We start from the raw sequence: 27078 nt of genomic DNA, 5'->3' as shown, positions 1-27078 counted from the left end.
TTACAAGCACCATCCCCTTTAACAGATACCCGAAGCACGAGAGTTCTGATTTATCATTTATTTATTTGAAAAAATAAATGGCTGCACACATGATGATTACTTTAAGTAAAATGGCAGCGTCGCAAGCATGTTATTATCATTTTCTTTGAAATGTTCCGATCACATGGTGTCAGCGTCTTTGTTTCATTGTCGGCTACTGCGCATGTCCTTTCCGACTCATTAACATAAAGTGTCGAGACGCCATTTTCACTTGTTCAAAAGGAAAGATGATGAGATCAGGAAACTTTGCGAGACCTGCGGGTAACTTTCGGGGTCAAGGTAACTTTAACAGGAATCAGGGACACTTCAACAGAAATCATGGCGGGGGTAATTATGGACGGTATCAAAATCAACAAGGCGGTGGATATCAAGGACAGGGAAACAATTATGGCGGACGCCAGCAGAATCAAGGAAAAAGTCCTGGCAAGTATGAGCCACCGAAGAAAGCCCCCACGCCAACTAAGCCGCCGAAACCAGAGGAGGTAAAGTCTGGAAAACCCGATCAAAAGCAGGAACTTAAAACTCAGATGCCTCCACCAGCCCAGTCTCCGAAGAAAGATACCACAACCCCACCTGCTCAGAAGACGACTCCTAAAGCCACTACACCAGCTAAGAAAGACGAACCAGCTAAACCGACTGGCAATGGGACCACGACTCCGAAAAGCGATGTTTCTAGCGAACAGAAACGACCCCATCAGTCGCCCAAATCACAACAGGCGAAGCCACAAGACCAACAGGCACAGAATAAACCTCCAAACTTCCAGAATCAGAAACAGGACCGACCACAGAATACATTTCAGAAACAAGAGAGGAATCAGAACATTAACAACCAGAAACAGGATAGATCACAGAATAGCTTTCAGAAGCAGGATAGACAGGGCGGCGGTTTTCAGAAGCAGAAGCAATATAATAAACAAAACCGTGAAAGGGATTCAAGTTTTTCACGAGGAGAGCAGTTTCAGCCCCTTTCAGAGTCCCAGGGCCCTAAAGAAGAAAAGAAGTTTACCGGCAGATGTCGACTATTTGTTGGCAATTTAACACCAGATGTCACAGAAGATGACTTCAAAAAGATGTTTGAACAGTATGGAGAGGTCTCAGAGGCGTATGTCAACTCAGGAAGAGGATTTGGCTTCATTCGCATGGTAAGGCAAAAGTTTGTCATGTGTCTGTGTCATGATGTTGCCAGTCAAATATTTGTCATTGGGGCAGTGCTCTACATTATCACTGCCTTGTTGATTTGAACATTGTTGGCTTCACCTATGCTGGTAATATGATGCGAGTGTTTTTGTTTAACTTGGTTTCATTTATGTGGTATGCGTTTCATAGCAAGGCACTTCTCATTTTAGGACTATCGACATAACGCTGAAGCTGCAAAGGCTGCCTTAGATGGCCTGCAGAAAAAAGGAAGAACCTTAAGAGTGAGATTTGCCACACATGGTGCTGCACTCAAAGTCAAGAATATACATGCTTATGCATCCAACGAACTTCTTGAAAGTGCCTTTCAGCAGTTTGGAGACCTTGAAAGAGCCATTGTAATTGTAGATGACCGTGGAAAGCCAACAGGAGATGGAATTGTTGAATTTGTTCGTAAGCCAGGAGCACAACAGGCACTGAGAAGAATCAATGATGGAATCTTCCTTTTGGGATCGTAAGTAGCTGTTGACATGTATGTTTAATTCAATGCAGTTTTCGTTCTGTACACTTTAAATCTAAATCCTGAATGATTATTATATAAAAAAAGCATTTGTGAAATTTCATTTTGTCAAATTGTGTCCACAGATCTCCCAGACCTTTATCCGTGGAGCCACTTGAGCAAACAGATGAGGATGATGGAATGCCTGAAAAATTCTTGAACAAGAATGAAGGTTACAAAAAGTAAGCATACAGTTTAATATGATGGCTAAAATGGCCAACATAAGATATTTCATAATCGCCTGATATTGTATGTGATATCCAGACAAATTTGATGTGACAGTGTATGCATTGGAACTTAATACCTTCACTTTGCATTAATACTTTCTCTATAATAATACCACTATCATGTGCGAGAACTGTATTGTCATGATCTGGATACTTCATTTTTCAGGGAAAGAGAAAAGGAACCACGTTTTGCAATGCCTGGTTCATTTGAGTGTGAGTTTGCACAGAGATGGCGTCAGATTGATGACATGGAAAAGGAGAGAATAGAAAGAGTGAAGAAAGAAATGGAGGATGCCCGGCTCAGATTGGATGATGAAATGCAGGGGGCTCTCATTGAGTACCAAGCTGAACAGATAAGAAAAGGTTGGTTCTTCATTGAGAATAATGAATCAAGTTCAGAATGCTTTACCTATATTGCAATACTACAAACCTTCAAATACACTTTATTGCTTTTTGTAATAAATTTCGTTTTTGGTGCCATTATCTGGTTGTAGATAACATACCAAAAGAAGCATGTTTTAGTGTAGGGCACCTATGTCGAAATTGACATTGACACTTGTGATCATAAGACAACTGAGGAAATGGATACAATTCTATTTGTTAGATCTAATGCGTCAGCAAGAAGAGTTGAGAAGACTGGAGGAGATGAGACAACAAGATCAGATGCGCCGTCGACAGGATATGGAAATAAGGTGAGTCTGGATAATTACTGCAAATATTAACATTTTCAGTTTTGTTCAGTTTGTAATTGTTTACTAATACACCTAAATGTTGCATGCAGGCAACGTGAGGAAGAGCGTATGAGAGTGGAGGAAGATCGTCGTCTACAGGAGATGATGATGAACAGACACAGTGGACCTATGGATCAAGGTGGACCCAGAGGTCGTGAAGAAATGATGGTGAGATATTATTTCTAAGAAAGAGCAAATGACGAGCAGACATTGCTATATTTAAAGTTCATTTATAATTTCCTGTGGACTATCGATATATATTCATGGATTTTAGGGTGGAATGCGTGATGGTCCGAGAGGAATGAAAGATGGAGCACCACCACTGCCCCCACCACCTGCCCCTCCTGCAGGCATGGGGTTAGATAGATCAGGACGCCCTAGTCAGGTGTGTGAACACACGTTACAATTCTTATTATTCTTGGTAGATACAGTGATTTCTGATAAGAATAGGTTCCCAGCTTCCCATGCGTTTAAGACCTATGAAGGGTTTGGTGGTCACAGTGACTTTGACTTGTACTTAAGTTCTAATGTCAACACATTTGGTTACCATATTCAGGGAAGATAGGTTGTTTTTGGCTGGCACCCTGTCCTAAATTCCTTGTCTGATTTTGTAAAGGCATATTATATTAAGGAACTTGGGGTTGAAGACATCGATTAGTGTACAGTCATTTGTGAACATAAAAAATATTAGGATTTGATATAAAGTCATGGTAGAATTTGAGCATACAACCACTTTTACTTAAAACAGATGTCAAGCAGCTTTCAGCATGGTTCCAACATGGGCAGTGGAATGGGTGGTAGCGGTCAAATGGGTGGGAGTGGAAGCCAGGGAGGAAGCATAGGTGGCATGGGAGGCAGCATGGTAAGTCAATGTCATCTAATCTTAGTTATTTTAGGAATATTCACCATTGTCTTTTCAGGCGCCAGTCCCTTCTTTGATAAAATATATTGTGTTAATCTCAATTTTAAGTGAAAAGGTTCTGTTTCAACAATTATGTGTCTCAGCAAATGATGCTGCAACGGATAATTTCATTCATTATGTGGTACAGCTATTTCTTGTGTGTTACCTAGTGGCCCTTGCTTTTAGCCCATATCGTAATGTTCCAGTTTGTGATGGTAAACTTGATGTTGGTGGTTCCATGTGTCGCAAGAATTTGTCAGCAGTCACTGAAGTGATATCTGCACCTGTGACAACTTGTCTTGTGTTCTTTATGAGACAGGATGTGACAAATTTTTAAGAACTTGAATGTGGTCTGAGAACTGCTTGGTTTGTATGGTACTCAAAAATGGGTGGCTGTTTCTGCTTCATCATTTGAAGACATATTGACTTACATGGTGAATAGTAGATTGCAACATGAATGGGTGTAATTCCTGTGCAGAAGCGGGTCTTAGACTGAAGCTATATCCGTGGATTTTCAAATGAGCAGATGCTCCTTTGTTTGCCCAATGCAGTGACTGTATTGTTACTTCATAACGGTATTTAATCCATTGTGCATTTAACTGTTCGTGTAATGATGGCTACAGTGAAAACATGTTTTCTGTGAAAGTGCTTAATGGTGCTTTGGTGGCATTCATCGTTCTCCACTTACATGTGTACATATTTAAGTAGTATTTAAGAATTTGTGATTTGAGATTGACTGAAATTGATTCTCACTGAAAAATCTACAGGCATAACAAGTTCTTATCCCCTGTCAAGGATGGTTGTGTCAATGTTTTGATGAAAGTTTAGTGAGTTTGTTTTGGTCCTCTTGTTAACCTCAAACCATACTCGGATAAGAAATTGGTGACAAATACTTAAAAAGCCAGTCTGTCAACTTCCATGTTTTCCATCAAAAGATAAGCATCTGAAAATTAAAATCTGAGACTGGTGTAACCAACTCTGAACAGATAACATACTCATGTAACCTTTGCATTAATGTGATAAGTCAATTTTAATACATCGGTCCATGCCAAAATGGGAATTTCAATTTGGTTAACAGGAAGTGGTTGTTGGTACATTTCAAGAGAAAGCCTACATCTTGTGAAAGAAACAGGCATAACGCATCTATCAGAGCTTTTAGATTGTGGTGGAAACATTATGCAGATCACCAATACATAGGTTTTTTAATGCTCAGTTTAGACTGTTGAGAACCTCTTGATTTAATGGATAGTACTGAATGTTTTAGAGAATTTACCATCACATACCTTTGTTCAAGGAAGTATTGTTCTGGTGGTAATTGAAACAGCAGTGTCAAATGTACTGTGCGTCTGATTAACATGAAATCTAGATGCAGTATTTTATTTCTCCTCAGCAGTTAACAGAATTTTTGTTGGGGGTTACTACAAGGTCACTTTGTCCTTTGGTCAATAACCTGAAATAACCTGAAATAACCTGAAATATTATCTTCATACCTCAAACTAGTTTCTTTTGCAATAATGGTTTGTCATCCTTAATATTTCAAAGCTGTGAATACCTGTGTAAGAAGTTTAGATGATCTGTATCCAATTTAAACCCCTTCCCCCTCCTTCATATCCACCAGCTCTATGAACTTCAAACAGCATTCATAGCATAGACATCTACATATTTCATGCTGTTTGTTTTTTAAATATCATTTCCTACATGAGGATCCTTCTCCAAATATGAATATTTGATTGCTTAGTGACATTCAATGTTATCAACATGCTTATGTAGGTTGTTGATTTCAAGACAACTGCATTTGCAGTGTTTAGGATTGTTTTCTGGTCTACGTGTGGTTGTCCCCTTGGAGATTAGTCGCATTAATGTGACTGATTTATCCTAGCTCTTGGTATCTTGCAATTGAGGTATTGGTTCCATTAATGTGACTGATTTATCCCAGATCTTGGTATCTTGCAATGGAGGTATTGGTTCCATTTTCTGTTGCTACATTTTCACAATGTCCTATTGTGATTTTCTGCTAAAGCAAGGGCCACAGGTCATCTATGTGAAAATAAAACATGTTTCATGTTACTGTAACATGTTACCTAATTTGGTTGTGGGATGCTCTCACATGATGACGTATGGTGACAGAACAACATACAAGTTGAGTAGCCAAGCAATAATTGCTGGTTGTCTCATGCAAAGCTTGATTTTTGTCTAATTTGTTCAATCTTCTAGTGTTTCTGCACTTGAAGTAGGACACCATTATTATTATTATTATATAAACTGTCTGTTGTGCAAATATTGTCATTGTTAAAGGAAGCTTGTGGAACATTTGCAAGTGTTGTCTTGATAGGACAGTACAAAACACTGTATTGGGATTAAGAACACCTGTATCATTTTGATTCAGCCGGTGTTCTGATCTTCCGTAGAACTGTATTTATGCTTTAAGTAAAATATGAGTAAGTGTGAAGAATTGACCTAACTTAAAACATAAGACTCAGCCTGATGCATTCACTGAATTTTCAGAAATGATTTTGTTGAACAGTGTTTGCACAAACTTTCATCCATGAAACAATCATTTGTATCCATGTGACAGTGAGTTTTATCCTGGACCTCTGTATTTTACTTGCTTTTTGAGATTGTAGGAAGGCTGGGTTAGCATAATATTTTAAGAACATGTGTGAATTGATATTGAAGGACAAAGATACAGTTTGCTGATGATTTAATTTCCCTGACACTTAGGCAATACTGTTCACAGCAATTCTGAAGAGAAACAAGCACTTACAGATCTGTTGGTGTATTTTGTTTTTCATCTTTATCAGGACCTGTTCAGAGGTTGATATTACACCCAAAAGTCTAAGTGAAACATTTTACAATCCCAAAATGAAAATGAGAAACAAATTATGACTGGCAGCTGACGCCAACTCACCTTTGTTTACAACAACCATAATCAGAAAATGGCCAGTGATGCAACCTTAGTTGTGAGATAGTAACAACGCTTATTGTAAATGTCATTCTTTGGTATGTAAAATATTTGTGAAGTTTGTCTATGTCAAAATAACTATTTGCATTTGAAATAGCAAGACTGCAAAAAGCTTCAATCAGGGATTTGTCTCTTTTATGCTAAAACTGTAAGGTAATATGTATATGTGGTGCACTAATGACTGTTCAAGTTTAAAAAGTAATGGCACAGTTGTTTTTTTTTATACTGCTGAGTACTAGTTTCCAGAGAGTTTTGTCCAGTCATTGCGTTGAAATTCCATTATTCGTAATGTAACCAGAATGACAAGTAGATCAAGAAGAGAGTTCAACTGTGTTGTGCGTTTTGAATGTATAATCTTGTAGTTGTCAGTGAGTTAATTATATCTTTCGATACTGATTTGATAATGTAGCCAGTAAGTGAAAAGGTGTAGCCGATGAAGAAAACAAAGTTCAACAGCTTTTGATTTTAGCAGTGTACAGAATCAGGAATACAAATTGGTGTTGGTTAAGCTGATCAAAATATGCTGAAGACAATTAAAGGGTGCAGGTTAATGCACATCAGAGAAATAATCATTGCAGGTAACTACACTGCTGGAGTGAGTTGAAAGGTCTCATTGTTTCCAGTCTTCTGTGTTGTTACTTCCTTCATATTTGTTTGTACAGTTGGTAACCGATCCCCATGGTGTAGTTGTAATGCTCTTTTGAACTTCCTTAGTTTGGTTTATGTATTCATGGGTTCACATCTAGACTGCATTGGACAACTGAAATTTGTAGCCAGTGAAAGTAAGTCATCTTGATCAGTTCCATTATATCTCCAAAAATGTCCAGACATATTTTGGCATTCATCTTTGTAAGAGGTGACTAATAATACAGTGATAGTATTCATCCAAATGCAGCATTTGATAAGTGTAAAAGTGAAAATTGCACTTTTGAATCAGTTGAATGTCATTCTTTAGTTGTGTGTTTTATGACCCTTTGTTTTAATTATTTGAGCTGAATGTGCTTATAAATGGAGACATGATTGTTAAGAAATGTTCCCGTCAGTAAACTGAAACTCTTCCTACCTGTGAACATGGCGTGATGTACTTCCTTATGTGTCGAAACTACAGAGGCATTTTGAAAGGATAATGTTTATGTGACACTATCAGATTTGTGATTCCTCTCTGTGAACAAGTCAATTGTGGCATGATTATCACGTGTCAAACAAGTCCCTGGCATAACGATGCCTGTACCATTTTACTGACACACACGATGGTTTTTCACAAGATAGTAGAAAGCAGATAAAATACCTGGAATCATTTTTGCAAGTTTTGTTGATGTTGACCTCAACATATACCTGTCACATGTAACATGACACAATGTTCTAGCTTGAATATTACCAACAAGTGTGATGAAGGTAATATGGTGTGTCCATTGAGTTGATTGTAGCTCGTTTGGACCACTGGTTTGTCTGGTCCAGACTTAACTCCTGCTGTGGTGTTTAACAAGTTGTCCTCATTTACACGATGCCAGGAACTAGATTGCCTCTATGGTCTAAAGTCTGTTGATTTTATTTCATGACACAATGTCATTGCTCATATATTAAGACTTAAAGCCTATATTGAACCACTGCAACAGCACTTATGTCAAGTTTCATTGGAAAGGCACTGTACAATACATCTACCATAGGTAGTGTTACTTTGTCGTGGCTTCTTTGTCATGGCAGACTCTATGCTGGAGATGATGATGGTGCCTTCTGTACATACAAACAGGAAAGACAATAGGAAGCTTTGAGATTGTTTTAGCCTTAAAGGATGATTGATGTTTTGTGCCGTTTAGGGATCATTTGTGATATGTTGGTTTCAGTATTTGCACAACAGACAGTCTTAGTAAATAAGCCCAATTACATGAAGTGTTTGCATACTTGCTAACAAAAAGATTTTTCTTTCCCTTTTCTTTATGTGCTTGATGGATCGGCTGTTTCCTGCATTCCTGGTGCTATGTGTTCATGAACTTGGTGATCGTGATATTTGTAAACGGTTAATCAAATGAACTGATACGAACATAACTTGTAGCAGCGTCAATCACGCTTTGATCAACAAGGAGGGAGCTTTGAGGGAGGGTTCCAGTCTGGGGGTGGGATGGGTGGCCCCATGGGTGGTAGTATGAGTAGCAGCCAAGGAAACATGTTTGGCGGTCAAGGCATGGGTGGCTCCGGCAACATGGGTGGAGGTAATGGAGGCCCAGGAATGCGAGGTGATCGCATGGACCGACGACGAGAAGGTGGACCAAGAGAGGAATACGGAGACTTGAAGAGAAGGAGATATTGAGATTTCTTGAAAACGCAAATGTTTTCATCATTTCTCATTGACTTGTGAGCAAGATTGTGCTATGCCCTGTTTGGGCTTGACTTGCAACATGAATAATTCCTTATTCTTAATCGTGAACATTTTTTAAATGATCTGGCTCAAAGGCCAAAGGAGACATTATTGTATATGTTCCACGTCTATATGCGATTTTTAGGATGTCAGTATTTGTTTTCAATCGTATCAGTCATGTTTAGTGTCCCTCATCGAAAAACAAGACTTTATGATGACCTAGATTACATCAAGAACATTAATGCGTCTTTTTGTAAGGCCTGTTTATTTGAACTATTAACATGAGTTTTATTTTGCTTCCACTTATTGCTGTCATTGGTTTTAAGATTAAGGTACTTGTTTTCATTATATCACAGTCATGCATGTTTCTTTAGATCACTTTAACATTTTGCATATGTGAAAATAACATTCTTAATCGTTATGTTGAAGAGTTGTTGTGTATGTAGTAGTACTTGTAATAAAAGTTGTCCTTAACATGAAAATATTTTCTTATGAATCGGTTAATAGTAACTTGAAATGATGAAAGTACTTTCCAAAACTATAGGCATTTTAGCAAAGGGTGACCATTACTCTCTTGAATTGATAGCATTTGGAATCCCAGGCATTTATTGCAAAGGATAAATATTACTCTTGAAGAATTGATACCATTTGGAAAATAAACACAAAGAAAATTATTTAAGCTGACAGATGTATCACATTATTATCTCTGCATTTGATTGTCAAATGGAATTCGAACTCTTATCTTGTCACTAAAAGAAATTGTAATGGGGAAAACATACACTTTTGTAAGTGCTATCCAAACGTCGACAGGAGGCATCAGTGAGTCTAGGCTACATCAAAACATACTGGTTTGTGAATCATCACTTCTATGGAGGAGAATATATTCAGTAATAGTGAACATGGATCATCTGTGTAAGAAATAAACCTGCAATGTTTTTCATTGTACTAAAGCCGGCACAAATTCTGTGAAGAAGACAGGTGGGCTTTCTCACATGGTCACAGTACTTGTGAAGCATGTATGGATGGTGCCCCTTGAAACGTGATCGGCTGACTGAATGGAAACTTCTTTTGAAGCCTGATCAGATCATTTGACACAGAAGAGCTTGCGGGATAAGCAACTTTCTTTTTCTTAAAGGATTCGGCCTGTCCAAGATGTGATGCATAGGTCCATGTCATGTTATGAGATGGGGTTGCTTACTAATTAAGCATGAACAAAGTGGCTTAGATTCACTCAAGGAATGTGTAGAATTCCCATACTGCAATCTGCTGTAAACAGTGGCGGTGTGTACATGTCCAATATGGACTTGATGGTGAAGCATGAAAGGCGGTCTACTTTTCATTCCCAGTACTTTGTATAAAATATTCTTCCTGTGATAAACTTAGGCTTGATGATCTTGCTCCCACCCCATGACATCTCCTTCAAAACTGTATGTGAATCAGAAAAAAATCAGAAAAATTTTCAAAACATGCTCAAATATTCTATTTTTCATATTATATTCACACTTGTCTTCAAAGGATATTTGTGCAGGCCATTGAGTAATTATTTAAAAGGTTGATGTTTGTGTATTATTAATGGCTGCATTGGAGAAGTCCCACCCCTATATTTCTTTTTCATTTCAAAATTGAGATTATTAGCTGTCGATGCCATATCGTGGTACAAAAATTCTGAACTTTTGTGTGAAAGTTCAGGAGGATTCCTGAAGTGATTCTTCCAGCTCTTGCAGTATGCCATTTCCTTGGAAACAGTTTTCAGACCGTGATGAAAATTAGATGTCTCAGGAGCTCTTTTGAAAAGAATGCAAATTCTATTTACTTCATGAGCAGAATGTAATGGCCCTGTACTTGTTACATACTTTTATTAAACTGAAATTCGTTTTAACCAATGTGTCAGGCAGCCTTAGTAACTCATCCTTTTCAGACTTCTGTGGATTTGGAAATAACAGCTTCATTGAGGACCAATGGCCATTGAAGGACCAATGGCCATTGAAGGACTTAATTGAGGACCATTGAGTAGTGTCACAAAATGCAGTAAAATTGATCATCTTTTCACCACAAGATCTATCTATTTAAATGTACTGTGCTCCTTTAGATCACACATGACAACTATTCACACAAGAAATTTGTGAACAAGACATTCATTAGTATTGACTGAAATTTTGAGAATAAACCCAAGAACTACAGATTTGATTCTTGATGCCTGTTGCTGATGCAACTGCCAGAAATGTTGCATTAGAAATAGAAATTAGTTGGTAAGTATTGAGTGGTAAGTAATTGTGTTGTTTGTGACAAATGGAAGAAAGATGGGAGTGGCAGATGCTGTTACGCAACATTGATTGCCAGCTGAGAGCCTTTGAAAGGATTTTAGCCCAGGAGCAAAACATGCAACCATCTGCAGTTTATGATCTGTTGGGTACCCTAACCAGACATGGCAGATGTCAAATTACAGGATCAATTATTGTAGGCATCAAGGTGTACAAGGTGAATCAGATTATAATCTGCTTATTTCATTGTGTATCTTTTTGGTAGGCATTGATTGCATGGCTTAGGTTAGTAGGTTTATTGATGGAATCTTCCAGTATGACTACATTTTAAGTTACTACAACATGTCAGATAATTTCTACATTAATAACTTGTGTATGAAGAACCCCATTGACAGGGGTACATATTGAAAGTAACTGCCACAATAGTCTGAGAACAATGTCTTTGTGTCGCAGTGAAGTTGGTGATAATTCCTGTTCGTTAGGATTGACATTAGTTATACTTGATAACATATTTGTAAAGTTTCAAACATTTATTGGCTGGCAGAAAAAAACAAGGCTTTCATTTGACGGGTGCTTAGTTTATTTCTGTAGCTAAATAACCAGCTGCAAAGTTGATCATTAATACATATATAGGGACCAAGTAATTTGAAAGTCTGTTCTTGGACTTTTTTGGATGGAAGAGAAATTTTCTTCTGTGACTGAAAGTTCCAGTTTTTCTTTTGGGGCAGTGTCCTTTTCACTCTGTTACGTAAATATTGAAACGTACATGGTAGATTTTAGATTTAGTGATTCTGTTGAAAAGTTTGTAACATTTGTGTTCCTTATGACGGACATTTTTCTGTAAAACCAAGACATTGAGACATTCATGTGTTTTCAAACAGCTCATTTCTGATATTGGTGCCTGAAATTAAATCCAAGACTTTGAGCCATTTAATCATGCAGTTGAACATGGAACTTAAATTGTTTCTACATGTACACAGCTCTGTTCCGCAAAGTGAAATAGAATCTATTGAATCATAGCAGTACTTCGTATGTCTAAGTTTTGAACTTCCAACATCGTGGCTTACGCCTCTAAAATAGGTGTTGTCACAAAATTTCACCTACAGAGAAACAATGTCCATCATTTGGACGTCAAGAAATGGGTTGATAGTGGATCATGTGAGAAAGTAGATTGGATTTGCTTGTGCCTTTTAACCATTTTCTGTTTGAAAACACATGTTACATGGACATTTTTCAAGTTCAATTGTGAATTTTAATGAACCAAAGTGCCCGTCACTTATCCTGTGTCTGCTGGAGTGTCGTGTGAGTGAGGATCAACTACAGCTAACGCTGAAAAGTATAATCTTTTTTATGCTCCCAAGGATTTTCATACAGGTTGATGAATAAGGATATCCTTGAACTTGCTGTACCCATTTACAGAACAAGCCGTGCATGCGAGTATCCAAACCTCGCAATGTCATCTACAGCCTTACACTGGTCATCATTGTGACTGCGGGAATGGTATGCGTAACATCACTTAAAGTGATGCTTTAGTGAAACACTACTCCTACATGTTTTTGTTACTAAAGAGTTTTATCTATTTTGCCATTGCTAATTTCGCTATAGCAAGAAAACCCTTTCTGCTTCTAAGTAGATATGTCCATTTTTTGCATGATAACGTTACCTCTTGGGAAGATGTTGAGTTGTGAAATTTGATCAAGTCATACATTATGACAATATTTTGAATGAATCATTCTCAAGTCTTTAACAGCTGTAGTCAAATTCTGTTGACTTTGTGTTACTTGAATGAAGAGCTAGAATGATAATGAATTGCTTTGCCATAATGACTTTTGAGTTGTGTGAATTGGGTCTGGGTCACAAGGTGTTGCTGGAATACATGCTACTGACGGTCAGATCTACAAACTTAACTTACTTGAAACATAAAATAAATCTGTTGTAGTCGAGGCTTGATAGTTTCATGGAAACATGTTCTTCTCTGTTAATGTTCTTGAGTTATTGTATGGCAAGGACACATGACTGCCTCAGTAAAGATAATATTTCTCAAGAGGTATTCATGCTTTTGTGAATATCTAGATTCCTACAAAACTGGAACCTTTTCTGTACATGGCAGTGAAGAAAACATGGATTGACTTAGCAGTGTCATAATTGGACAAAGATATGTGAGGGAGGGAGAGCCAAGCAACACTTCACAACCTTTAAATAACTGATCCACAGATCTGATGAGGGATTCTCGTTGGTCATCACTACATATCAACTCTCACTATATGGAGATACCATGTGTACTTCCGTACCATTCACTTTTCATCTGCAGTACTAATATGGTTTCCAAGTACATTATTCAGTGATCTTGTGAATGTTTTGTTAGACCCTAGCTTGCGTCTTCTATACAACATTGCTGTACTTGTAATAGTGACCGAGTGCGACAAGAGAAGTTAGGCTATCTACTACATCCTTATTCTAGGATCCAGATTAAGATCTAAACAAGGTATGTATCAAATCTTCCATGATATTATGTTTATAGAGCTTTCTACATTTCAGATACTTGAATCCATCAACAGAAAATCTGATGCTCATTACTTTGTGGTGTAGGGGAAACCAATAAAACACAGTGTTGCATGTATTGCTTCTATGATCAGGGTGTGTATGGACAAAAGCGATGGCTAACGAAATGTCATTGGACATTGTGCTGTTGAACATATTTCATGCAGGATGCAGCTAAGTGTAGCACTAAGGTTCAAGGAAGAATGTGTCTGTTCAGTGCAACTCGTGAGACCCAAAGGGTCATTATGAGTATTTGAGGTGTTGTCCACAGTGTTAGAATCCTTATGTTTATAGGAACCATGATGTTCACCAGAAATGTCTAACTTCGTAAAGTGTATTCTATGTCGACATGATGCTGGGGTATGACAGTGATAGGTCGGGTATTTCAGTGGTATGATAGTTAATCTTTTACAAGTTTCTTTGTGTAATTCTTTAAAAAATGGGTTGGGTGTGAATCACTTTGATTTCTGGTAAGCATAAAAACAATGTTTTGGGAGTCACAAGTTATGAATTGGACTTGGAGTAACATGTCTAGATAACATGTTTTCACAAAGGTGCTAAATGTTGAATTTTTGGCACGATATGTTTTGAATATTCGCGGCATTCTTCCATAATTTACATTTTTTTTGTCCTTTGTGGACATCATTAATCATTCAACAGTGAGACAATTCTGATCATTCATGGATGGGCTGTTAAAATGTACAGGAAGTAGTGGTACAGATATTTTGAAATGTCAGTATATCTGTGGGTGTAGACAGGTAACGAATTGCATTTACACCAACGTTACTTTTCAACTTCATTAATTTCAAATGAGAAGTTGATTATGAGTTCTGATGAATCATTCCAAACATGTTCAGCTTTAACCAGATAACTGTCAGAATGAAAACTTGAAACATGGTATTGTGTAATGTTTTCACATCAAAAGGTCCCTTATCTTGTGTGTACACATCAGTAACTGGAAACTAAATGTGTGCTTGTTAAATTAGGAAGTGTATTACTCCAACCAAATCCGTTGTTAACATGATCATTTAAAAGAAACCTAAAGCAATTTAGGTGAGCTATGGGGATCTTTGGAATTGTATGTTCCATTGATGACAACTTCCACTGCTTAGTCTTGAGAATCAACTCAGGATTTTCCAAAAACACTCATGCATTCTTGCAATGACGAGATGTACACCTGATTATTATTGAACTTTGAAGTGTTCAAACAAATACATCCTCTCTTCCCACATGCAACTCCTGTAAATTTTAACGAGAACAGTGTACATGTCCGCACTTGGTAAGTTATTACTGAATTCATCAAGCCATGTGATCAGGTACATCATATTTGAGTGACAGCAAGATTGTCTTGGCATGTTGACATTTAGCGAATCATTGTAGTTCAGGATTTGTAGTGGGAATGAAATTTCATGTAAACTTTAGTCCAACATTTAAAGGGCAAAGTGTGTTCAAGGCTTGTACTTAACTAATTCAAAATTGTTGCACACCATAAATTCAAGGAAGAAAGTTGGCTTACAATATTGACAGCATTTGATCTTTTTGTAGACAGTCAGTGAGCTGTTGACTTCCACTTGTCTGTCCCTTTAGGTGAACTCAGAAATACAAAGTCGCATGCTGTCACCCACAAGAGAATTCTCTAGTACATTCCCTCATTACTGAGCCTTCATAAAAGTGAAGTTGGGTTTCAACAAGGATTTACTTTTTATTTGTTATGGATTTGCTTTATATCAATATTTTGTCCTTGCCAGGAGAATAGTAGATATTTAGAATGCCATTATTGCATAGTAGTTCAATTGAACTCTTTGGAATTGTCAGATCAACCATGATTTGTAAAATCCCAATATCAGAACAGAGGTACAGAGCTCCAGATAAGCTATGTATTTGCGTGTAATATGCTGTAGAAAAGTTGAAATACACGAGAAAAATAAATGCCAGAGTATGAAATATATTAATATTTGTGTTTAGGCCATGTCAAAATAACAATGTGTATTTACTCATTACATAAACATCATCTTGTGGATTGTATCATTTCAAGCTGATCGAAACAAACTAAGATTTTCCATTTCTAAGGTTTTGCGATTAAAAGAATCTTTAAAAAATTGAAAATGCATCCAAGATGCGCTACACAGATAGAATACCATGGTCACCTTCCACTGATTGCCCATTTATATCTGGTGGTCAATGAAACAGTAGTTGTCTCTCTAAATGTAATGTCAACAATTGATAATGTCAAGAGAGCGTGGTCGAAAGCTTAATCACACTCAATATAAAATATCTGGTTTTCCATGCTACAGACAGAAAATTATTTCATTTGAAGACTGCTAGATGAATTAATAGGTAAGTGCTGTGTCTCATAGTCAGATTCAATTGATTGTGATATCTTAAATAGACTTGTAATATCAGCTGTTCACAGCACCAAAACAGATGTAGCCTAAGGCACATATTTCTTACAGCAGGAGTGGATAAAGCTGTATTGGTATAATTTAACGTTGTAAGTTATTCATCTTCAACCTTGAGGATATTGTATCATCTGTATCGGATAAAAACATGTTGCACCTCTTAAACTTTTTATTTGAAATAAATATCATGGGCATCAAATAGTATAGATAACCACTTGAAATTACAAATGCCCAATTCGTTTCACAAGTATGGGTATCATACCCACATAGCCAAAAGCTTATCTGGAGCTCTGGAGGTATGCATTAATTTCATTATTCACAATATCATTGGATCTTCTAAATCCACACAATAAAATGCACATTGCTGGGGAAGGGTGTTTGTGTTTTACTGTAAAGGAATGATAGTAATGATCAGTGAATACATACTCTATTAAATGAACGATCGAGATATGTTTTGAAATTTGTATGGCTATTTCATCAAAGATTAGTGTTGGCATACTGCACAGCAAAATCTACATGTGGGATTAAGTGCCGTGACATTTGTACATGATCATACATGATTACTTTCCTCTACATTAAGCTGATATGCCATGATATTACTGAAATATTGTTCAAAGCAGCATTATGACTAACATGCTCACTACAAATTGCCATAGAGTTCATGACATTTTCAGTATTTCATCAGAGTTTTTTGTCAAACAAAAGACTTGCCCTCATCAGTATATGATCATGAAACCAGTTTCTGCTTTTGCATCAGACGTTCTAGTGACCAGTCTCATAAAGATATTCTCCGACATGTTTTGCCATTTGGATTTTCCTGATCTTGCTCATGCTTACACCATCAGAGGAAATATTGATGAATATCTTCAGTGAATCATCAAAGCAAGTCCATGATGGACTTAATTAGTGACCGTTGTCATGTCAAACATGAGAATCTACCATTCATTTGTCATTGACATTATGTGGAATGGGCTCTACCTTATTGGGATTTAATGTCTCGCCCAAATACTCGCAGTTTTTTTTTTCAGAAGAAAACGGCTATACTGTCTAGTAGATGCAGACGAGTACCCTGCAGATCCTACACTACTATACTTTAGAGAATCTATTCTGTTGCTAAATCTTTGTCCCCATTGTTATGATTAATGGTTGCTTTTCAAAATTCTATCATTGTTTACATGAAATGGTTGATGTATTAGACAATTTAAGGTAAGTAACAAATATGAAAGTAAAGTTAATTTTGTCACAGTTAAATTAATTTATTTGTCATATACTTCAGAGGCTTTTTGTAATCTGAGCCTGAATGTGTTCCAGGTGTGTTGTCCAGGATGACATGACTACTCCATTCTGCTGCTGCTGCTGCTGCTCAACCACAGCCTGATCTGAATGCACTCGTGGTCACTGGCCAAGTGAACTCAACAGAACTGTTATGACAAGTGAAGTACGTAAATTTTGTAATATTTTGCACATGATTAACCACTTTTTTACTTAATGGAAATGTAAAATTGAATCCTTTATAAATGGTGTAACTATGTAATATAATAAAAATGTTACTTGGAAAAAGACAACTTGACTTCGTTTTGCCATTGTTTGGTGTGTAAAAGAGTTGCACATTCTGGTACTGGACTGAAGCCAGAGTTTTTTAAGTTCTATTTGGACTAAGTATAAACTTGATATCTGCTCATATAGTTGAAGCAAAGTTTGGGTTAGGAGTCATCATAACCACATAAATTATCAAATGACTATCTTGATGTTTTCAGATTGAGAATATGCTGAAGAAGTGTTCCTAATGGATTAGATGGATGATTGGTCACTTGTTTCAAGCCTGGGCATAAATGCAAGGAGGCATGCTCCATCTTCAGCACTGTTGAAAGAAAACTATGAATAAATATAGATTTTTTGAAGATCGTCTTACGTTTGCACTCAAGATAGATGAGATGTTGGATTCCTATTTCTGATACTGTGTAAGATGAAAGTGACTTATCCTGTGACATGGACAAACATACAGCAGTGATAATAATGAAATTTACTGTATAGCTTCGTGAATTGATAATCCCAAGCGAGTAACGACCCCTTCCGTGACCAGGTGTTCTGACAGTTTCCAAAGACATTTATTCAGATTACAACACTTCTGAAGGGGTAATTCGGAAAACATTTCACTGTACCATGTTTAATGCACATATGGTTTGCTGGTTTTTGATAATGAAATATTTAAACACTCTTCAGAAGGGCATTTTCTACAAATATGTAACCATATATTACACCTAGGTGTGGAAAATTTGTTAGTTTTAAGATGTATAATTTAGGTCAAATATTGGATCAGTGTTTTGATTGATAAGGTCACACTCCACAGTATTAGGATAATCTGTTCTCACTGGTCTTTGGATCTGATGATTGACAGATCTATGCATCAGTGTAGAATCACATGATCCTACCTTGTAAGTAGTCTTTACCACCTTTTTGCAACAAGCATGGCTCAAAAAAGTCGAAATGTTAACGTGGACGCAGAGAATAAGAAAACAAGTCGATGCTCCCTGACTTCCAAATTCTGTTAAACGTTTATCAAAGTGTGATGTAAAACATGGTTCTTTCAAAAAGTCAAAACATACCATACACGCTGCTGACCTTTATTAGATGTCAGAGGGGTTTTTAGACTAGTTAACTATTGACAAGTAATAGTTATACGAAAGGTAGTACACAAGTCCTACTTGACAAATGAAACGACACTCGCCACCATTGGATTAGACAGCTCTCTTACCCTGAAGGTGTCTGCTGTTGAAAACGTTGAATTTACCAATAATCCGTTTCACTGAGTATATTAATTCTGTAACTGCGTTCATTCAATTCATAGAGAGGAGTTGAGTCGTTCACGCTGGTATTCAGCAACCCATTCTTGCTAGAGGCCGCTAATGGGATCAGGTGGCCAGATTCGCTGAGTTCATTTACACATTATGGCATCGCAGATTGATGCTCATGAGGTTGAACGCTAGATTGTTCCGTCGAGACTCGATTAGAAACTGCCCGCCGCCGAACAAACAATTCGTACTCAAAAACTATGCCTATGTTTCAGTATCATCTTATGGCAGTTTGAATGGTTGAGAAAAGTAAGGAATTCTAAACAGGTTGTCTGTTGGACAAGCATACAACATCCTCGATTTCTCCAGGGTATACGCTCCGATAAGTCTCCACTATACCCTGGACACATCTACGGCTCTGCCAGATAAATTTATTACCTCCCTTTGCTAGCTCCGCCTTCTCACAGTAGCCAATCAGCTAGGCTGCCGTTATAACAGAGCTTGCCAGTGTCAACAAAGGTAGCGGGCGCAACTGCGAAGGTTTGCCCACAGTGCGTCCCAGATTTTAGGGAAATCATACAAACAAATTGACAAGTCCGAAACTTTAAAACAACATATGCAAGAACGCCTTCTACCTCTTCCAGGGAACCTCTGCATGGTTTCTGTTGCCAAGTATAATCGGTTAGATCATTCGAAAAACGAAAGAGAGTTGTGATTGGTTCGCTCAACTTCCCAGCGTAGACACCTGACTGGATGAAAAGACAGTAAAGGGAGGTAATAAATTAATCTGGCAGAGCCGTAGATGCGTCCAGGGTATAGTGGAGACTTATCGGAACGTATACCCTGGAGATATCGAGGATGAGCATACAAGTGTGCATGATGAAACACAGGCAAAATACACTTGGAGCTGCAAGACTTTTGCGTTCGTCTTCCTTCCCTGCACGTTGACATATGCACACAAACACTACATACTGAGGAGCCATAGAACATTTGGCTTTGTTGCAGAAAAGTGGGTGATTGACCTCGCATCAGCAAATTAGCTGAATGAGGAATGGAAGAAACACCACACGTAAACATACTGAAAGTAGCATGTGAAGCAGAACTTCTGAAAATGTCTTCTACGAGCCAATGACTTGGACGACCACCAATTCTGGTAGCTTTGTTCACGTTAAGTTACTGAAATGAAACGTACATAAAATAATACCTGTTGACGTAAAGGTTGAATCCGAAGCGGTCGAGCAAGCATACAGGTGGCACAGTTGGTTAGCATATTGTGAAACCTACTCTTAGACTGAACAGAAGAACATCGACGAGGGCACAAACAAAACAAACCATTGACTCCCAAGATACCTTATTTGGAGTCTTAAATGGACCCTAACTACTTTAATGTGTGTGCGTGTCAGTGTGTGTGTCAGTGTGTGTGTCAGTGTGTGTGTGTGTGAGCGCGTGCGTGCGTGCGTGCGTGCGCACACTGAACACCTGGACAAGGTGATCAGGGTATATAGTTTATAAACATTCTAAACAGTTTGAAAGCTTCTGATTGACATCAAGAAGTGTTGGTAGTTTTAATTTTGCATGAATGACAGGTGGATTTGTTACCAGCCTTAACAGCCGCTGTTTCGTTCAATGTCGGTTTTAACACAGGAGTACATTTAATGGTAGTGTTCTTAGTCAAATATTTGAGATTTCTTCGGATTGTTTATAGGGTTTAATCGCATCTGTTTGCATGTTTTCGGCTGGTGCAGATTTATCTCCCCGTTTTTCTGTCCAATCAGAACACGTGATACATCGACCTAGATTAATTTTGACAAATGCAAGCAGTGTGGAGAAACAAATATGACATGACTGAGTTCTGTCTAGAAGAAACATTTGAGTATCGCGCTCGGGAAGAGGTTCCATTCGTAACTACTCGTGTCATTCCTCCAAGCCGGATGACGTCTCGTACCCTTCTTTTGACCATGTTTACGACCGGGTACTGTCTAAGCGCAAACGGGCATGAAGATGAAAATAGTCTGGTACTGTTATCAACGAAAGCTAACTTTGAATTTCCAAACATGGCTCTTAGAATATCTACATCCCGTGGACAAAACAGCAATACGGTCATTCCCTATGCAAATATGTTTCAGTGTTGAAAGTTGTTCATCTTTCAGCTCAAAGTTTATGTTTAAATTGTGCTTTGTATATTGTAGCGAAGTTTCAAAGTTCAACGGTTCCGCCATTTTCATATTTTGAAATGCGTTTTACTACGCGCGGTTTGATTGGTTTGCCACGATTCTTGGCAATAATGGCGTACGAGAGGGGTACGAGTCTTCTTGTAGGTCACGGAAAGAGTCGAGTAGTTACGAATGGAAGAGGTTCTAGTTTTCACGATGCATCCGGAAATTACCGAGATCTTGCGAACGATCACTTTTGAAACAAGCTCGCTGACTGCACTACTTAATCTGATTGCCTCCAATCACGAGTCTTGACCACTCGCACCATGAAAGGGTCGTATTAGAACAGAGGTTACGTAGGAAGATATGACAAGTAACCACTGTGGGAAGAGAATGGTTTTGTTCCAGAGACATATCAATAACTTGGTATCGTTTTACATAAAATATATTGAATAAACAGGACAGACAGGGCAGCTGCATCATATGGCATAGATCGCACTCCACAGATGGTCCTTCATGAAATCAACCTTAGTTGAAAATGAGACTCGTTCCAAGCATGAAAGCGTGTTGAGTATTACTGGAGTAAACGCTTCTCTCAATCCATCTTCAAGTGACAAAAAAGCCTTGTGGTAAAACCTTTCTATTTCCATAACTGATCGTGAAGTGAAATCTAACCTTACATGTAAATCATACTGCACTAATCCTTTCGAAGATATACCGAGGGGTGGTAGGGTAGCCCAGTAGTTAAAGCGTTCGCTCGTCACGCCGAAGACCCGGGTTCGATTCCCTAAATGGGTACAATGTGTGAAGCCCATAACGTCATGTGATGAAACCATTAATGATAATTCTTAAACGCTTCCGATGAACCTTGAATCGATTGGGATGTTTGCGAAAATACACTTACACGGACGCCGAAGTGCGCTTTCCACCGCATATCGATAGTGTTTACAAAATCACGCTTCTCGAAGACCTGTATACACTCCGGTTCAGCGATGACTATGCATAACACATCTTTCTGGCATGTGGCAGAGGTACTATGTACTATGCTTCCTGGCTGCATGGGTAGAAGAGTGAGGCCGGTATTGAGACACCTATTATATCAAGTATATTTCATAGTCGGCTTCGACAAATGTATTTGAATTTTCCATATACTTTACAATCAAATTACAAGTGGTCTTTCTCACCAATACCACCTGTCTGGATAAAAGAAAACGAAAAGATACTGGGTGTGAAAACGAACACTGTGTTCGAAAGAATGCGCTTGTTTCAAATGTAAACAAAGAAACATTCTGATTTTACACTTTGTAACATTTACTTAAATTTTCCGATATCCAGCCGTGTACTCATTATTTTGAACGGCGTAATACCTTAGAATATGAATGGAAATAGCATGGTGTCAAAGTTACGGTTTCTCCAGTTTGGTAAAAGCTCACAAATATTTGTTACGTTGTCAAATATTAATAATTCACAGATCTGGGCCACATCGTAGTTACCGGTCAACGATGTAAACAACCGCTAAGTATCACGGAGACCTCAGCAGAAACCGTGTCTTGTATTCCGACTGTCTGTGTAGGGACGACCGCGAGCAGTATTATGCCGCTCGCAGGAAAGGCCCTGGGGTTGAGCTGGAAGTCCGCTCACCTCATTTATCTATACTTGTTTATCATGTCTTGTAAGACCAAGTAAAGAACTTCAAACTAAACTCTGCCTTCATCTTCATCAAAGTATTCATTCCTTTTCGTCAACACGTAATGTCCATTTTAATCATGAGCTAATTCTCCTGTCACCGTATCCACCCGTAAGTGGTTTCATGTCTTAGTCCGCTTGATGCCATCGTGTTAGTAACTTGAAGGGAATAAAGTTCTTTGGCACTCAGGAGTCATTTTGAACTTGAATTGTGTACACATTTAACACAAACTTTCTAGTATGTTGGGTAGCCTGGGCTACTGGTGACATGGTTAAAGTTCCAGGCTTTTGAGAAATTCTTGAATTCATTAGAGCTGTACTGGGGGCCTTTATCTGATTTGACTACCTCCAGGATGCAATGATGAGCAAAGGAACTCTTTAGTTTCTGGATCACCGTATAAGATCCCAATATTTCATGTGGTTTGAGTGGTTCTTTAGGGCGTGACATTTGGTTTTCTTGACAGATCACAGGTTGAGACTAGGTCGTCTATGTGGGAGCACATTCCAGGCCAATATAATACGTCTCATGCACGTGTGGTTTTCTCCATGCCCATGTGTCCGGTGTGTACTTTTCGACAGCATTTCTTTCCTCATTGTACTGGGTATCACTACCCTGTCCCAGCGAGGATTATACGACAGCTCATCCAGAAATCTGCAAAATTTTGGGGCAGCTGGACTTGTCGTTTGTGAGTGCCATCATTTGTTTGTCTTCACTTGTTTGCTTCTTGAGGTCTGCAAGTCTGTTGTCAGACACTGGCAAGGATGTTAAGACCATGTGTATTTGTGTGTCAAGATCTTCCACGTCTGACCTCTGTAGGCAGGGTAACAGCTTCAAGCTGTGGTGGGGTTTCTGCATGATTGACTCCACAGGCTTCTGATCAGAGTGGACCGTAAATTCTCTACCATAGAGAAATTGGTGGTTTCTTTCCACTCCAAAGCATATTGTTAACAGCTCCCTTTCAGTTTGAGCATAATTTTGTTCAGTCACCGTTAGTGTGCTCGAGGCATATGCGACAGGTCTGTGATCATTTTTCGAGGCATCCACTTGTAGAGTGACTTCTTTTTCCGATTTGAAGTACTGAAGTACTGGTCCTGGTCACGACAACATGTTCTTGAGATGACTGAAGGCTTGGTCCTGTGTCGCATCCTAAGATCACGCTGCGTCTTGCCTCCTTAGTGGTGCTGTGATGTCACACACTTTGGGTACAAATCTGGCTAGGTAGTTTGCCATTCCAAGGATAGTAAGCAGTTCCTCTTTGTTGGACGGGGGATCCATATTGACGATGGTACTGACATTCACTGGATCTGGGATAAGGACTTGACTTGTGAATTTGCGTCCAAAGTAAGTGACTTCATTTACTCCAGTGACACCCGTATGTTTGTTTATTTACACTCCCCCCTCACACGATCGTTGTAATGATGCTCTGAGGCGAGTATTATGTTCTTCTAATGTCTGCCCATGATGAGGATGTCGTCTGCAATAGCATCAACACCATCAAGACCTTCATATGTTTCGTCAACTCGCTTTTGGAATACATCCTGTGTTGAATGTAGACCAAAGGATAATCTGGTGAAACTGTATCTGCCATAGGGAGTGTTGAAGGTAGTCAACATTGAGCTCTCTACTGTTAGTTTTATCTATCAGTATCCACTGCGTACATCCAGCTTGCTGAAGTATTTGCTGCCTGCAAGTTTGGATATGGCATCATTAAGATGTGGAATTCTGTGGTGTTCAGTGAGTACTTGCTTTAGTAAGTTCCTTGGGATCAAGACAAATTCGGACCTTAGATTTTGGCCTCTCAAGTACTACCATTGAATTCACCCAGGGGGTTGGCTCATCAACTTTGATAAGGACACTAATGTTCTCCATTCTTTCAATTTCTTCCTTTACCTTGGTCCCCAAGGTAACAGCTACATTCCTCGGGGGATTGACAACTAGTGATATTTCTGGGTTTGTGCGAATGCTGTGTTCACCCGGTAAATAGTCCTAGACGTTCAAATACATCTGCATATTCATCTATTACTTCAACTTGTTTGTCAGCAGTGAAAAGGAGTTGTTGGAGTATGTTTAGTCTCAAATATATCTGTAGACCTGTTATTGGAGGGCCTTCAGTGTCCAGTACGATGAACTCCTCAGCTGATGTCAAGTTCTTGTGTGTGCAATCAATCCCATGCTGGCCTTGTATTCTGATTCCACCATATGCAAGGAGACTGGTGTGTACAGGTTCTATTGCTGTGGTTTTGTTTATTTCCTTACGTTGGTAAAACCTTTCTGGAATGATATTTAATCATTACCCTGTGTCAGGTTTGAAGGTTACTTCACTTATGGTATCTTGTTGCCTGAGCTTTAGCTTCACGAATGCTTGACCGTCATATTTGACTTCTTTAGCTGTAGCGTCTATGGAATCTACGTATAGTTCATCACGGTAGGCTGCAGCAAGGTTCCGATCCTGTGTAGTGCATTGGCCTTCACTTTCTTCATCATCCTGATCAAGTATGTGTATTGCTTTTGCATAACAGACCTTTTCAAAATGTCCCAATGCGCAGCATTTCTTACACTGTGTTGCTACTTTGCAATGAATTTCTTTCTTTCATTGATTTTGTTCATCCCAATATTGTTGATGGACTTATTTTCACCATCGATGCTTTTAATTTAGGCCTGTGCCAGTTCATGTGTCTTTGCTATAGCGATCGCTGATGTGTGTGCTTATTGCCTTCACCGATTAGCTTTTCTTTAACCTGTTGTGAATTCGTTCCTAACAGTTCTATCTCTTCCCTTATCATCAGTTTGGTTTCCGTATTCACAATCCATAACTAGAAGCATTTTAGTTCAGTGATGAAGTCGTCCAGTGTTTCTCGTATGCTTCATATACTTTATTCAACATTTCCTTGTCTTCACCACTGATGTTTAGTGCGTTAAAATGTCTCTGCCCTTTTGATTGACCCAAATGAGCAAGAAACTTATTTTTGCTGTTTTGCCGTTGCCACTTAGAGGTCCGTTGAACGTGAAGTCAAGATGCTGTCGGAAACGTCTCCAGTTTTCGTAGACGTTTCCCAACTCCCAGTTCATTTGAGGTGCAAATACTAAAATCCAGGCTTGTGCGTTCGCCTCTACTTGTGACACCATGTAATGATTTAATCCCTTACACTGCATTCTTTCAAGGTCACATACTGTACACAGCGCGTCGAGGTCGCCATGTTTCTACATGAGAACGAGGCTCACTATGATCATCATGTGACCATATACAGAAGGGCTATAAATAGCATGCATAAAGTTCATTACAGTGATGTCATACATCAACAATGTTGCACATATTAGGCAATTTCGTTGGAGGTCGGTTGAGCACAATATTCACTATTATTTCACTATTACGGTGTATATTTTGCGTATCCTTCAGATATGATTTCATGAAATTAATTTCAGAATGTACATTTAGCTTTGTTCGGTATCATGTCATACATGGATATTGGGTATTGATTATCTGAATAATATTTACATAGGGAATTGACGCATTTATTCTTCTTTCACATACACTAAGGAAAGTCGCCATTTTTGTTTCTCTGCTGTACCATTGACTTCAGTGATCAGAAGTTGGGCATGGGAAAGTTTGGATCTTAACTTTATGATTGACGTGGGTAAGATTGGTTGTAGAACTGTGGTGGAACTGTATGCCAATCGTAACGTCACTCAAAGATTGGGATTTTAGGGGTTTACGAAAGCGCTAAGATTGGTTAGTGGAACGGGACCCAGCAACGAGCGTGCCTACAACGACTGGCTGCAAAAGACAGTGTTGATGACCTCTCCATCAGAATATAGACACAACCAAGACATAATTACCATTTTATCTCTTTATAACATACATCATTGAAAAGACACCGTGACAAATCACAAATCACAGAAATCATCAAGATTCTGACACAAAAATCTCAGAGACTCCACACTCACTGTAACCAAGTTCTATACCAGTGAGCATACACATTGGTATGGAACTTAGGGAGAATCTTTATTGTTTTCGCCATGATTGCCAATGTATTTGGTGAGTATCCATTCATATTTAAATACTGAATAGTATTTTTTGTGTATGCGCCTTCATATTTTCGCTCGCCCGCCGGCCCGCCCCATTCTTGGAACAGTCAGGGGATGAGAAACACAGGATTAAATACTCTGCTTGAAATCCAAGCAAAATCACCTGCCTCAAACTATCAGATATGACTTACCAAACAAAGTTTAATTTTCCCGAGCAAGCGGTACTTAAATAATAGCCGTCCCGCTTCTCCACAGACTTAAACTGCCTGGAAGCTTACGGAACCAATACATAATCCTCCAATGTAGCAGG

The 27078-nt window shown here is 38.5% G+C and overlaps 1 protein-coding gene and 1 long non-coding RNA gene across 4 annotated transcripts; both read left to right on the top strand.

Moving 5' to 3' along the window:
• Positions 1–180: 180 nt before the first annotated feature.
• On the top strand, positions 181–18011 carry LOC137288126 (non-POU domain-containing octamer-binding protein-like). Of its 3 annotated transcripts, XR_010957057.1 has the most exons (10): positions 187–1181; positions 1386–1687; positions 1819–1914; positions 2126–2322; positions 2564–2651; positions 2741–2858; positions 2965–3075; positions 3439–3552; positions 17422–17548; positions 17868–18011. XR_010957057.1 is itself a non-coding variant. In XM_067820531.1 (9 exons), the coding sequence occupies exons 1-9, from the start codon at positions 267–269 to the stop codon at positions 8859–8861; spliced, it is 2196 nt and encodes a 731-aa protein (XP_067676632.1). In that variant the 5' UTR covers positions 181–266; the 3' UTR covers positions 8862–16549. The 3 variants fall into 3 exon arrangements, 2 of the variants coding, with proteins under 2 accessions (XP_067676632.1, XP_067676633.1); XM_067820531.1 differs by lacking the exons at positions 17422–17548; positions 17868–18011 and adding an exon at positions 8607–16549 and having other exon boundaries at positions 181–1181; XM_067820532.1 differs by lacking the exons at positions 17422–17548; positions 17868–18011 and adding an exon at positions 8610–16549.
• Positions 3563–7838, top strand: LOC137288134 (uncharacterized). The gene is made up of 2 exons (XR_010957058.1): positions 3563–5492; positions 5550–7838. It is a non-coding gene; the product is annotated as an uncharacterized lncRNA (long non-coding RNA).
• Positions 18012–27078: the final 9067 nt, after the last annotated feature.

The sequence above is a fragment of the Haliotis asinina genome, chromosome 6 (assembly GCF_037392515.1).
Source record: "Haliotis asinina isolate JCU_RB_2024 chromosome 6, JCU_Hal_asi_v2, whole genome shotgun sequence".
Lineage (NCBI taxonomy): Eukaryota > Metazoa > Mollusca > Gastropoda > Lepetellida > Haliotidae > Haliotis > Haliotis asinina.
The sequence above is the reverse complement of the archived record's forward strand: the minus strand, read 5'-3'. Positions and strand labels throughout refer to the sequence as shown.